This window comes from Panthera pardus, unplaced genomic scaffold (genome assembly GCF_024362965.1).
Source record: "Panthera pardus isolate Hobbes unplaced genomic scaffold, ASM2436296v1 HiC_scaffold_16, whole genome shotgun sequence".
In the NCBI taxonomy this organism is placed as follows: domain Eukaryota; kingdom Metazoa; phylum Chordata; class Mammalia; order Carnivora; family Felidae; genus Panthera; species Panthera pardus.
The window spans coordinates 8,674,520-8,688,586 of record NW_026526721.1 but is presented as its reverse complement, the minus strand read 5'-3'; the positions used below and the strand labels follow the sequence as shown (position 1 = coordinate 8,688,586).

The 14,067-nt window shown below is 44.1% G+C and overlaps 1 protein-coding gene across 4 annotated transcripts in view; it reads right to left on the bottom strand.

Annotated features, from left to right (window-relative positions):
• The window catches only part of HLCS (holocarboxylase synthetase), a 225,014-nt gene that overhangs the window by 12,364 nt on the left and 198,583 nt on the right, over positions 1-14,067 (bottom strand). For all 4 annotated transcript variants that reach the window (XM_019420314.2, XM_053903084.1, XM_053903086.1 and 1 more), the window contains 2 exons: positions 2,495-2,562; positions 655-815 (listed from right to left, as the gene is read on the bottom strand). In XM_019420314.2, coding sequence (XP_019275859.2) covers positions 655-815; positions 2,495-2,562 — 229 coding nt within the window. The remainder of the gene's footprint in view (positions 1-654; positions 816-2,494; positions 2,563-14,067) is intronic.

The following is a 14,067-nucleotide window of genomic DNA, read 5'->3' as shown; positions in this document are numbered from 1 at the left end:
TAACGGACTGAGCCACCCAGGTGCCCCGGGAACTCCCTTTTTACACTCATGTGAAATTCTTCCAGGAAAACTGAGGAAGAGGATATACAGTGACTGTGTGCACTGGTCTCTTGTCTCCTTAATAAGTGACACGAAAGTATCCAATGGTAATGACGAAGCAGGCACCCCTGCCATAGAGCTGGGAGCAACACCCCAAAATGAACCTGCACGTTAAACCTGGGCGGCCACAGACAAAGGATTGCTCTGCCCAACAGTGACTGTGCAAAATGAAGGTGGGAAATGAGAAGGTTGTTTAGGTCTATAAGATAAGGCTTTTCACCAGAAAACACAAGTGGCCCATCCCGTCCAATGGGCTTCAATTAAAGGAAAAGATAAATAAAAAGAGGTTTGCCCTAAGATGCTTGATAAATTGGACAACAGCACAGAAAGGAAGCTCTGGGAAAGAAACACATCTGGCGAGCCTCACGCCGCTGTAAAAGCTGCTGGTGCTTTCCAAACTCTCAAAGCTCCAAGAACACTCTGCCGCCCAGCTTTGCAAAGAGCAGGCTGCAACTCTATATGCAGCTATCGTCCGGACACATCCTCCATATACCGACTTTATCAGCTGGGATGTACGCGCAGGGCGGGGATGTCAGACACAGGAGCTGCACGTACCTGGTACTCAGGAATGGACCTTACCGCCTCCACAACGGCCAGGGACATCAGATGCTGGACAAATGGGATCCTCTGTCCCAGCTGGGACCTCAGCGGGATGGAGACGAGCAGGGTGGACACGGCGCATCCCATGGGGCTCAGCCAAGCATTCGATCCCCGCCCTGGAACACAGGCCCCATCAGGAAAGTGGCCACGTCGCCATGCGAACAGAGTCAGATGCACACAGAGCCAGAAAATGGGCCGAGCAGCCACGTGTGCAATCAACCCAGACTGATTACGATGCTTGGAGATTCTAGGGTTAACTCAAGAACAGAGAAGCTTTTTAAAATCTGATGCTGTGTTGCTGAACAAGTTTCTGATAAGTAGCAGAATGTTCAGCCTCAGTGAGCATATCATTTAGGCTTTGATGATTCAAAGTCTTACAGGGTCTGAACATGACTGTCAGCTTAATTTTCTCCATACGGTCATGCAGGCAAAAACAGAAACAGTGGGGAAAATGAGCCAGGTCTGTCCTGTCCAGGAGAAGTCCTGGGAGCCACATTTTAGAAGTGACCTATATTGTGGTGATAGTCTCACAACCTGTGAACATATTTAAAAAAACCCAAAATTGTACACTTTAAATGAGGGAACTGTATGGGATGTGAATTATATCTCACTGTTATAAGGGGGGGAAAAGGAAGTTGAATTTAAAAAGTAAGCCCTAGCATTAACTCTCTGAACTATTTTTTCCTAAAACAGAAGCCAAGAAAATAAACTGATCAAAATGAGAGGTATAATTAAAGTCCTTCTATGTCCTTTATTTAAACCACCATATTGAGCCCCCCGGCTTTGGATAAAATGAATTTTCTCTTTGAGTTATGTTCAAAAGACATATTCAAAGGAAAGAAGTGGGAAACAGTGGATTTCTTATTTCATTGCTCGTTCTGAGAAAGGCGTAAGGAGCCTCTCTTGAGAGTTACAAGCACGTTTGGGTTGGCCTGGTGCTGTCTGGAGCAGGGGCGAGGGCCAAGTGCCTCCTGCATGACCACCAAGCATGGAATCTGCTTGCGGTTGGACCCCAAGTGGATTCTGGGAGGATGCGGGCTCTGGTTTCCGAGGGTCAGCAGGTGGCGGAAGCTCTGAGCAGCCCTTGGCTTCTCTGTGATCACTCTGTGAAGGGGCACTGACCACTGATCAAGCGCCCGCTGCATGGAATTTCCAGGGCAGCCGGGGTGGGGGCTGGCAGACGGAAGGCCTCCTCTGTGTGACGCTCAATAGGGACACAGAAGGCACCTCCCAGAGAACCTTCAGGCAAGTAAATGTCTCTATAACACAGTCATGATTCACACACTGCAATGCCTAGAATGTGTCAGAAAGAGGAATTTACAAGATGTAGATGACTGAATGTTAAAACCATCCCCAGGGGCGCCTGGGTGGCTCAGTCGGTCAAGCGTCTGACTTCGGCTCAGGTCATGATCTGGCAGTCTGTGAGCTCCAGCCCTCTGTCGGGCTCTGTGCTGACAGCTCAGAGCCTGGAGCCTGCTTGGGAGTCTGTGTCTCCTTCTCTCTCTGCCCCACCCCTGCTCACACTCTCTCAAAAATAAACAAACAAAAATTCCCAGTAGAACATCCAGTGATTAATAACCATCTCAGTTTGAGAGAATGCTTTTAATTGTACTAAAAGGCTCAGTCTTCTGATCAATTTCCCGCCCTCTTCCTCCATGTTAGGGGGTGTGAACACAAGCACTTGTAATGTGCGTCTCCTCCGCGATCAGGACACATGATCCATTGGCAATCTGGACACAGGAGTCACAGATTTTAGAAAACAAAACAGCAGAAACGATAACAAAAGATGACTGACCTTTGCCCTGTGTTTGGCGGACTGCGATGGCTATTAACCCCATTTCCTGCGGGATCTCAAACATCAACCTGCAAACGGTGGGAAAGACTGGTCAGCCAGAACGGGGACATGATAGGGCAGCCCACAGCTCACACACGAGAAGGGACCCTGTTTGCACTCATTTGCGAGCATGTGGGGGAAAGAAAGGGCCATTTTCCAGGTTTCGAGGGATAATGACCCCCTTCCCAGCCTCTGCAGTGGGAACAAGGAAGAAGAGCCCAAGAAAACACCATTTAATCAAACAAGATTGGGGTGGGGAAAGGCTGTGTACCTGCCTGAGCTCTTAGTTTATTTAAGACATTGCTCGATTCTATTTCTTCGGAATATCCTACCAAGTTCTTTCTTCCCCACTCTGATGTGGTGTCCCTTCTTTGGGTGACAACTAGCAGTTCCTGACATTTGTTTCTACTTACGGTGCGTTTCTGTCTGAACACTAGAACATAATCATAACAGAAGTTTCTGATTATTCAGAAAACCAATATGGTGGCAATAAAGCCGTTTAAAAGATACACTATCCCCTGAGAACTAATTATGTTTTAACTATAGTAAATAAATCTACACCTTCTGAGAACTCCGGAGAACCTTGGATCATTTTAGGCTTGAGTTCTGCTTTTAAAATGGTTTCATTTAAAAGAATACAAACTTCCCTTTGGGGATAGGTAGAAAAGTGCCTTATATCTCCACCAAATGAGTCAGTATTAACCTTTTTTTTCCCCCAGAAAAGGAAAGGAGGGAAAAAAAAAAAATCCCTCACACTGAGAATTTCCTCCCAGCCACTTTCTACATATTTTAACTCTGCGTGAGGAAGACTTTCCTCTGCGTTCCCAGGAGTTGCTGACCAGGTACCGAGTGGGCAAGGCTCATGGTCGAATGTACTAAACCAAGCAAAAATCAGGTTTGCCCACTGCGGGTGCAGCTGCTGGCTCTGTGAAGTACTTTCGGGAGAGGGAAGAGGTGAGAGGAGGGATGATGGAGAGACGGTATTTGTATGAAGTTTCCAATAACAGTTTCCAAGGTTCCATAGCACCCTGCTCCCCAGGTGCTGAGGAGAAAGGGCCCTGAAGAAAGACCACGATCGGGGCTCAGGGAAGGGGGTGGGCCTCCACAGATGGTAAGAGAAGAAACACACTTAAAAGTGTAGAGAAACGGCACAGTGTCTCTCTGTGCACCATGGCCGGCAGACTTTGGCATTGATGTGCGCGGACCCCAGTAGCAAGGGGCCCGGAAAACCCCTTTTCCTTGCTAAGAAGAGCCTGGCCACACCGGGTGGGGGCCGGCTGGTCTGACAGGCACAGGGCACTCCCAGAGAGCAGGCCGCCTGCGTCGACGTGCCAAGCCCACCTTCCATCTTACATGAAACACAGCTCCAGAAGTATTTCTCTTGGACACCATGAATAACCCATTGAGACCAACTGTTCCTATGCAATGTTGGGCTCCAAGAATAAAGCGTCCTTTTCTTGGGTCGGACCAGCGGAAAACAGAGAAGGGATCTCTGTCCATGCAGGGAGGTAACACTGTCTTCTCAGGACTTCACGCTTTCCAGAAAGTTCCGGCAACCCCTCACCTGGGCTCCAAAGGCCACGGGTTCTGGTGGCGGTGGGGGGCAGCTAACAACCTTTTCTAGGGGAATAGGCGGGGGGGGGGGGGGATGATTTAGCACGTTGTGAGCAGACTGCAAAAGCTCTCTCAATGGCAGGCAATCTAGGATGTTCTTTAAATAAACACGTAGACAGAACACGGTCCTGTCGATAGCCAGTGCTGGTGATGGTGGAATTAGGCGAGGGGATGGGGGAGGTTTAGAAACCAAACACAGACTTCTAGAACAAAGAGAAATGATTAAGGGAACATATGCACTCGACTGCTGGAGGTTTGGCAGCAGTTAACAGGGCATATTGATGAGAAGACGGAGTTTGTGCAGCTGAAGGCCAGGAGGAAATTCTGCAAGAGGGAGACAACGAGGGAAGGAGGTAATACGCGGTCTGAGACAACCAGGGGCCGCCAGATTTATTTGTGCTATCTGAGATAACTCTGGGGGCCAAACCACACGGCTTACGGTCAACAAAGAAGCATTTATGAACTTCGCGAATTTTGCATTTCAGAAAATGAAGCCGCTAGAGTTTGCTTTAGCAGAAAGGAGGTACCATAAATGCGTTTCCATCCTGAGTTGATGATGTTCTCACAAAAGGAAACAGAAAAAGAAAGAAAGAAAGAAAAAAAAAAGGATGAGGTTACATAATGATTATGCCCCTGCTGCTGTATATTTTCTGTCCTTGTTTGCGAAGGCTGTGGAATAAAAGGTTTCTGTGAGTGGTAGCTGAAGGCACTCACTTGGGTACTGGCAGGGCATGCCGGAAAAGCGCTCTGTTTTTCTACTCTTCTCTGGAGTCTCCAACATCCAGACCTCAAAAGGTCACTTTGCAAATGTGACCACTTCGGTTCCTAAGGACATCACAGCACCTCGTGGGTGCTCGGCCAACGGGAACGTCCCGAATTTCACCGTTGGAATAAAGCTTCAATAATTAAGACTGATCTAGAGGACAGGCCGGTATGAACCTGTGTGAAAATCTTTAAGGAATAAAAATTAAATTAAATTCAGACCCATTCAATCCATTTTGGGGATTCAAACCTAAGGAAACAGTCAGTCCACATTTACCAAGAGCTATACAACTGTGGGAATAGCCCATGTGTTCAATAGGGAAATGAGTACACTGTGGTACATGAAGTCAATGGAATAACTCCCATTAAATAGGGTGGTTATGAAGAGTATGTGGTAACACGAAAGAAATGCTTGCAACACGCTGCTAAATAAAAAAGCAGTATACAGGGGCGCCTGGGTGGCTCAGTCAGTTAAGCCTCTGACTCTTGATTTCGGCTCAGGTCATGATCCCATGGTTTGTGAGGCTGAGCCCCATGTCGGACTTTGTGCTCACAACACAGAGCTTTCTTGTGATTCTCTTCTCCCTCTCTCTCTGCCGCTCCCCAGCTTGAGCACACGCTTACACACTTGCTCTCTCTCTCTCTCAAGATAAATAAAAACATTAAAAAGCAGTATACAAAAACCTACATATACTTTTATTCCAACTATGTAAAATTCACAGAAAACGGAGTGAGATTTATTCAGGCTTTATTACTTATTAGGCGTTATAGGATGATTTTTTATTTTAAAACTTTCCTTTAAGATGACTGGTCACCTTTAAAAATTATGCTGAAATTTGGCGCACTTGGGTGGCTCAACTGGTTAAGCATCTGACTTAGACTCAGGTCATGATCTCACTGCTTGTGGGTTCGAGCCCCACGTCAGGCTCTGCGCTGACAGCTCAGAGCCTGGAGCCTGCTTTGGATTCTGTGTTTCCCTCTCTCTCTGCCCCTCCCCCGCTCATGCTCTGTCTCTCTCTCTCTCAAGAATAAATAAACATTAAAAAAATTATGCTGAAAAATTCTGGCAAAAAAACCATGGCTTTTATGTTTAGATATAATATTTGTAATTAATTCTTCATCAATATTTCCAAGAAAAGAACTAAAAGATCTGCTTTAAAATTAAATAAGACAGAGTTATCAACAGCACCCGTTTTATTATGAGCAAAAGCTTATTTGATAGTATTAAGAAGTAGAAATTCGTGAAACCAGTCTGTTCATAAGCAATCAGCCTTAAAAACTTTATGCTTTCTGACCTGGTGACTGTCCTTCTAGGTATAAATCCTAAGGCGTATTCAGACAGAGAAACAAAATAATTCAGGGCACAACTATTCATCACAGCTTTACGTGAAAATCAGAAACAATATGAACAGTCTATCAATAAAGGAATGAAAAAAATCATAGCATCCTCACATGAAAACCTATCATGTAGCCATCTGTGATACACGCAAATGTCCACTGGACTCCTTCAGGTGATTAAATTATGACGCAAAACCCTATATACAGCATTATTCTAAAAGATGTTTTAAAATACCCTTTTTAAAACTGTTAAGAAATATACCACAATATTAGCTCTGGTTATTTTGAGGAGTGTATTCATTTAAAAAAAAAAAATACAGAAAAGTGCAGAGCAGAAAATAAGTCCCTCTTCTCATTAAAAGTGCATATTCTCCTAGACCTTCCCCCCCTTTTAAACAAATACACATAGATATATTTTACAAAATAGGTTTCCTGATGATTGGAGAAATTCCTGACTGTGGAACTATTAAAAGGACGTTGCGGATGTATAGTTATGGACATCTTATTGATACCTTATTTGATTGATATCTTACTGATATTTTAATCTTACAGACAATAAAAAGGGAATGCGTGAAAACAGCACGTGCGATCCCCTTTTATGTAAGCTGTCCATTCCTGTGTGCATTTAGAGAAAAACACAGGACACACATCAACAGGGGTTGTTACCTCCAGAAGGTGGAGGTGGAACCAATACGTGGTGATGTTGACTCCTCCATGCTGTCTCATGTGGTCTCTGGGTGGTAAGATTTCACGTGGTTTTGAATTCCTTCTTTATACTTCTCTGAATTTTCCAGTGTTTCTGCACTGGGAGTGCACTCATTGTACAATCAGGAAAAAATGCTATTTAAAAGAAGATTTATTGAAACTCAACTTTGCTTCCTTAGGTGAAGCATGCGTCCGCCAGCTCACTAGCTGGGGAGCACTCTCTTCCTTTCCAGAGACGGCAGACTGCCAGCCGACTGAGCGGTAGCAGGCTCCCTGTAAGGATCCCCCATAACTCGAACGCTGCACGTATGGCTGTGCCGGTCCCTTGCCGTCCTTCCCTGGGGAGCATGTGCCCTGTGCAACGGGCAGGCTGAGTCTGCCTCCTGTCCCTGCACAGATTGCCGCTGGGCTCGGGGGGTGGCATGCGTGTGGCCACCGGCATCTTCGGAGCGTGGGGGGCCTTCACCCACTCTTGCTCCTGGTGCACACGCTGTGTCTTTTCTTTGACGTCTTCCCCCTGGTATTCTCAGTTCTGACCCCTCCCTTTACTTGCCTTTCGGAAACACGCATTCTCAGATAGTCCCCCTCCCGTTTTCTATAAGTAAAAAATAACCCAATTAAGGGGGTAGGGATGAGGCAGAGGGAGGAGGACCCAGGAAGCCAGACATTCATTCAGTCACCGTTTCTGACTTTTAAAAGCTTTACTGGAAGAGGTGCTCCCACTACGCACAACCCTGCGGACGTCTGCATAGTTCAAAGGAAACGGCGCTAAACTTCACTTCAGAAACTTAAAAAAAATTTTTTTTTTAATATATTACATTGCAAACACCAACCATTAGTTCAGGAAGACTTTTTTTTAAGTTAAAAAGCTAAAATATCAAGATATTTTCATTTTGAAAAAGTCTGACTCTAGGAGTCAATTTTCTTAATTTTTTTTAAAGTTGTCTTCAATGTAAGAACACGCATTTTTAAAAAAATTTTTAAATGTTTTTATTTATTTTTGAGAGAGAGGGACAGACAGAGCACGAGCTGGGGAGGGGCAGAGAGAGAGAGGGAGACACAGAATCTGAAGCAGGCTCCAGGCTCTGAGCTGTCAGCACGGAGCCCGACACAGGGCTCAAATTCACAAACTGCAAGATCATGACCTGAGCTGAAGTCAGACGCTTAACCTACTAAGCCACCCAGGTGCCCGTTTTTTGTTTTTTTTTGTTTTTGTTTTTTTTTTTTTTTAAGAAAAACTGCTTAACTATTTTTTTTTAACTACAACACATGGAGTAAGGAGTCGGTCCAGAGGGCTCTGTGATGCCTGGAGACACACTGGTGACTTCTGAACAAGTGGCTAGGCATGTGGGTGCAAAGCTGAGATTGACAGTCCCAAAGATGCACAGTGCCATCCAGGAACTGGGGCATGGGGTGGCTACTGCTCCTGACAGGACAGGAAAGGAAAGGTTCCTGAGGAACTCTGAAAACACCACAGTGCAGCAGAGTCAGACCAAGGGAATCAGATCAAGATTCAAATTCAAATCCCAGTGTTGACAGAACTAACCATCAAGTAAGGGGCTTCGTCTCTCTGAATCTCTCCAGTCACCTAGGAAATCTGGTTCCGGTAGGAAGAAGACAGAACACATGTGGTGGTTTGACACTGGGTGGGTATTTAAATAGAGCACTTCCTCTTTGTTGCATGGATCCTACAGCTTCCTACTGTCCTATGACCCCCTCTTGGGGATAAAGAGGGTGGTCAGGGAGAGGGAGGACCAGTGGAGTGAGTGAGTGTGTGTGTGTGTGTGTGTGTGTGTGTGTGTGTGTGCGCGCGCGCGCGTGTGTGTTTAAAGTTTATTTATTTTGACAGAGAGAGGAAGGGGCGGGGGCGAGGGGAGAGAATCCCAAGCAGATTCTCAGTGCACAACCGACTGAGCCACCCAGACTCCCCAAATGTGTGTGTGTTTTAGCACTCCTCAAAAATTCTAGATAATGCCTCTCCTCTGTACCTCTCACCCCCTCTCCCGCTTCTATCTACAAAGCACTAACATCTAAACATAGGGCTACAAAGCATTTAGATTAACACCAGTAACTGGGGTTGCAAAATATTCCCTTTTAGATCTTGGGTCTCTGAACCCACTTAGCAAAGCTATAAACAGTTGGGTGAGCTAACAATTTGGTTGACTTTTTAAAGGCAGCACTTTCTTCAGGTTATTATTACTCGTGAATAATTTCAGCCACTCATGCACACAGGCACACAACAGTTTTATTAACATATTTTCATTACCTTCTGGCTTTGACATTTAAAGCTATAACAACCTGTTCTCAGTCAACCCCTAGAATAAGTAAATGTAAAGTTTACTTATATTATATACCCTTTTCTCTCTTTCAGTGTATAACTGGATGAGTATTTCAATTATAGGTGAAATGGGAATTTGGACTGTTCAAGAACACCACATCGCAACCCCCCTCCAGCGCTCCCCAGAAGCAGAAGCCCCACCTGTACCTCTGTTGAAGGATGCTGTGGGTCAGACCCTCTCCTGGAAATGCTGTTTAATTTCTGTATCTCCTAACATAACCACCACTCATAGGTTTCCGGCTAATCTTCCCCATCTCCAACATCATAATAGCATCTACGCTACTGCTAAATCACTTCATTGTTCACAGGGAAGGGGTCCTGTGGATTCAGCTTTCATAACGAGGCACCTGTCTAGTTAGACCAAGATTTATTGCTGTTGGCCCGTATTATTCAATCAAGATGAACACAAACCACGGTTTCTCACCCGTGACACTGTAACATAAATAATGGATGTCTGGGCATCACCTCCTTCCACTTTAGACCAGTGCAGTTACAGAATTTGCAGATGGACAACCAGGCTTGTGTAGATGGAGATCGTCATGGCACCCACTGCGACCTCTATGACCATGCCTCAACGGTGGTCCTGATCCTAGCTCCTCACCTTCTGGACGTGAGCCTTTGCTGTACAACCACACACGGGCACTCAGACCACGTGCTAAGCCCCTCCGCTACAGGTCACCAGATTATAGGATCTCAACCCATGGCTCAAGCCAATCAGAGTCCATCATCTGTGGCTGAAGGTGGGGGGCTCCTCAGGGAGCGTGTCCACGGCCATTACCATGAGTCATCTACCCCAACAGAGGGCCTTCTGCTGCGAGACGTGGCTGCTGTTTCAGAAGACAGGCGCTGACGCATCTTGACCACATGGTGAGCAGACATCTGGGAACCGTTTCCCTGCAGGCACTGGGTAGACTTTCAACTTGTCCACAACTGATGCCGAATTTTTATGCTATGAGTGGCACTTCACACGCAGTATCTCATCTAAGCTTCACAAGTCAGACAAAGATACGGTGTTGGAAAAGTGAAACCATTTCTGTAGGGCCACAGAGCCAGCAGGTCAGGAACTCAAATCAAGTTCTGGCTGGTTCTAAGGCTCATGCTATTTTGCTTTTGTTTTGAACCTTTCTCTTTGAAATAGTATCAGACTAGCAGAAAAGCTGCAGGACAGTAGGAGGAACTCCTACATGACTTTCACCCAGCACCCAGATTTCCTAAATGTTAGCTTTTTAAGCACAGAGCCTGTTCCATCTGTCTTTCCATCCATAATTCTTTCCCTGAATTACATGCAAGTTGCAGTCATAACATCTCTTTATTTCTCTATATGTCAGTGTATCTTTCCTAAATATCAAGGATTTTATGTAATCAGAATACAATGATCAAACTTGGGAATTTAATATTCTGATACAATACTATTATCTAATCTGGGGGTCAGCAAACTCCTTCTGTGAAAAGCCAGATAGTAAATATTTTAGTCTTTGGGAGCCACTGGGTTTCTGTTGCAACTGTTCAACTCTGCTATCCAGGCACAAAAAGCAGGTGTAGACAACCTGTAAATAAGTTAAGTGTGGCTTACTTATTTCAACACAACTTTATAGACACAGAAATTTAACTTTCATATACAGCTCATGCATCACAATATAGTATTTAAAAAAAAATCGTAGACTTTATTTTTTGAGCAGCTGTGGGTTTACAGAAAACTAAGCAGAATGTACAGAATTCCCTTAGGCACCTTCACTCCCTGCACTTGCTTCCTTATTACTACCACCTTGTCTTAGTGTAGTATGGTCGTTAAAACAGATGAACCAACACTGATACATTATTATTAACTAAAGGCCACAGTTTTAAATATTTTTTGAGAGAGACAGAGAAAGAGAGTGAGAGAGCACATGCATGAGCAGGGCATGGGGGGAGAGAGAGAGAGAGAGAGAGAGAGAGAGAGAGAGAATCTTAAGCAGGCTCCACACTCAGTGGAGATCATGACCTGAGCCAAAATCAAGAGTCAAACGCTGACTGCCTGAGCCACCTAGGTGTCCCTAAAGGCCACAGTTTAATATTAAGTTCAGTCTCTGTACTGCACAGTTTTATAGGTTTGGACAAATGTATAATGCCCTCTATCCACCATTACAGTACCATATAGAATAGTTTCACTGCCCTGAGAATCCTTTGCACCCCACCTATTCATCCCTCCTTTCCTCCTCCCAACCCTGGCAATCACTGATCTTTTTATTACCTCTACCATTTTGCCTTTTCCAGAATGTCATATAGATTTTATTCATTTTTTTTTTCCCAATCATTTAAAACTGTGAAAAACCATTCTGAGCTCTCAAGTGGTACAAAAACTGGCAGCAAGCCAGATTTGGCCTGAAGACCGTAGTCTGCCAACTCCTGATCTCATCTACAGAATTTATTCAAATTTTACCCACTGTGCTAACAATGACCTTGGCAGTAAAGCATGGTCTTCTTGCTGGTTTAGGGTACATCCAGATCATTTGTTGCATTTCGTTACCATGTCTCCTTGGCTACCTTCAACTGGGTTCAGTTCTTTGGTCTCACTTTGTCTTTCACGATCTAGACGTTTTTGAAGAGTGGAAGAAAGACATTACAGTTATTTTGTAAAATGTCTCTTGATTCAGATGATCTGAAATCTCACAATGAGATTCAGGCCAGCACTTGGGGGCAGGAACAGAGTTCTTAGTGAGGCTGTGTCCTTCTTGGTGCACCACATCAGGAGGCACATGGAGTCGCCTTGTCCCAGTGTTGGTGAGTTAACTCCGATCCACTTGGTTAAGCGGTGTGTGCCAGGTTTTCCATGTAAAGTTACTGTTTTTCCACTGTTAGCTAATAAGTACTTGTGGGGAGATAAATATCATGTTTCTTATCAGATTTAACCTACTGGTTTCAGCATCTGTGGATGAATCTTGCTTGAATAGATTATTTATTTGATGGTTGCCAAATAATGATTTTCTGATTCCATATGTACTTGATGGGATGCTATTATAAGGAAGAGTTTTTTTTTTTTTTGTCTCCCCACTTATTTATTTATATCAGAATGGATTTGTAGATTCATATTTTATTTAACAGACTAAATATTTTCCTATCACTATTTACTTTGATGCTCAAATTACCCCAGATTTGGCAAGTGGCAGCTCCTTCAGGCTGGCTCCTGTGTCCTACTGACACGTCTCTGTCATCTTTCAGCATTTCCTTACTTTCTGGCATAAGATGAGGTTCCAGGCTCACTTTCTCAGTCTTAGCCCTGGAATCAGCCTTTTCTCCATGGAGCTCTGGTTCCTTTTAGCAAAAAATGACATTTATAAAACAGATCTGGGTATGAGGAAATAGCTAGAAAGTGTGTTTCCTTCCTTCCTTTCTCCCCTCCTCCCATCTCATCCATCCATCCATCTATCCGACCATCCACCAACCCATCCACCCATCCATCCGTTCAAACATCCATCCATCCATCCATCCTTCTATCCATCCATCCATCTTAAAAACCATTGAAGTCCACTGAAAACTCGAATTCCAATTCAACACCACAAGGTCCATTCTGTTTTCCCCCTTTCTATATTTGTAACTTCCATCTCCAATAAGGAGAAATCTGGCTCCCATTATCTCAAATACATTTACTTATTTGCTCAGTACTGTAACACACAGAAAGTGGTTTCAGAATTGCTGACCCATGCTACTGTGAAAAACAAACTTACTAACTAGCCTTCACTATTTATCTATAGTTCTTTTTTGTCTTTAGCCTGAGGGTATATAGTCAAATATTGTGTTTAAACATTCCCTGGGCTTGTTCTTTGTTGCTTTCACTATAGTGTGGTTGTTATTCATCTGAAATGAGGTTAGGTTTAATTGTACTTATGTATCCTATTATGGGCCCCCTCCTCCAATCTTTGTTTCTTTCTTATTTTTTTAACTCGGTTCCAAGAATCAGAATTATATAGAGACGTATACTGAGAAGTGTCCCACTCCCCAACTCACCTCATCTACCTGGATCTCTCCTAACTCCTTTCTGTAAATAACAATTCAACTAACGTCACTAGTTTCTGGTTTATTCTTCCCATGTTTCCTTCTGCACAAATAAACTGATGCATGCATATTTTCTGCCCCCCCCCCTTATTCCCTTTTAGAAAGTTACCATTTTGTACATACTTCTTTGCCCTTTTTTTTGGTCCACTTACTATAACCAGGAAATACGCTTTCTAAGTTCACTGAGCTTTTCTTCATTCTTTTCTAAACTGAGGGGTACACCACTGTGTGGATGTAGCATCGCTTATTCAACCACTCTCTTACAAACAGGCATTTAGGTTGTCTCCAAAAGACAGTATAACGAATACCCTTGTTCTCACGTATTTTTGTGTTGTTTAAGTGTATCTTCACGATAAGTTCCTAGGAGTGGGATGCTAGATCATAAGGAAAATGCACATGTAGCTTTGTTAGATGCTGCCAGACTCCCTTGCATTACTAATGAACCAGCCACAGATTGCATACCTGTTCCCACACAGCCTCACCAGTATAGTATGATGTCCCATGCTTTCATTTTTGCCAGGTGAGATGGCTTTCAGTGTAGTTGTAATTTGCATGTCTCTTACACGTGAGGTTTCCATATGTTTAAGAGCCATATATATATAGTGTATGTGAACTACCTGTTCATATCTTTCACCTATTTTTTTAAAGTTTTATTTATTTTTGAGGGGGGGGGAGAGAGAGAGAGAGAGAGAGAGAGAGAGAGAGAGAGAGAGAGAGAGAGACTGACTATCCCAAGTAGTCTCTG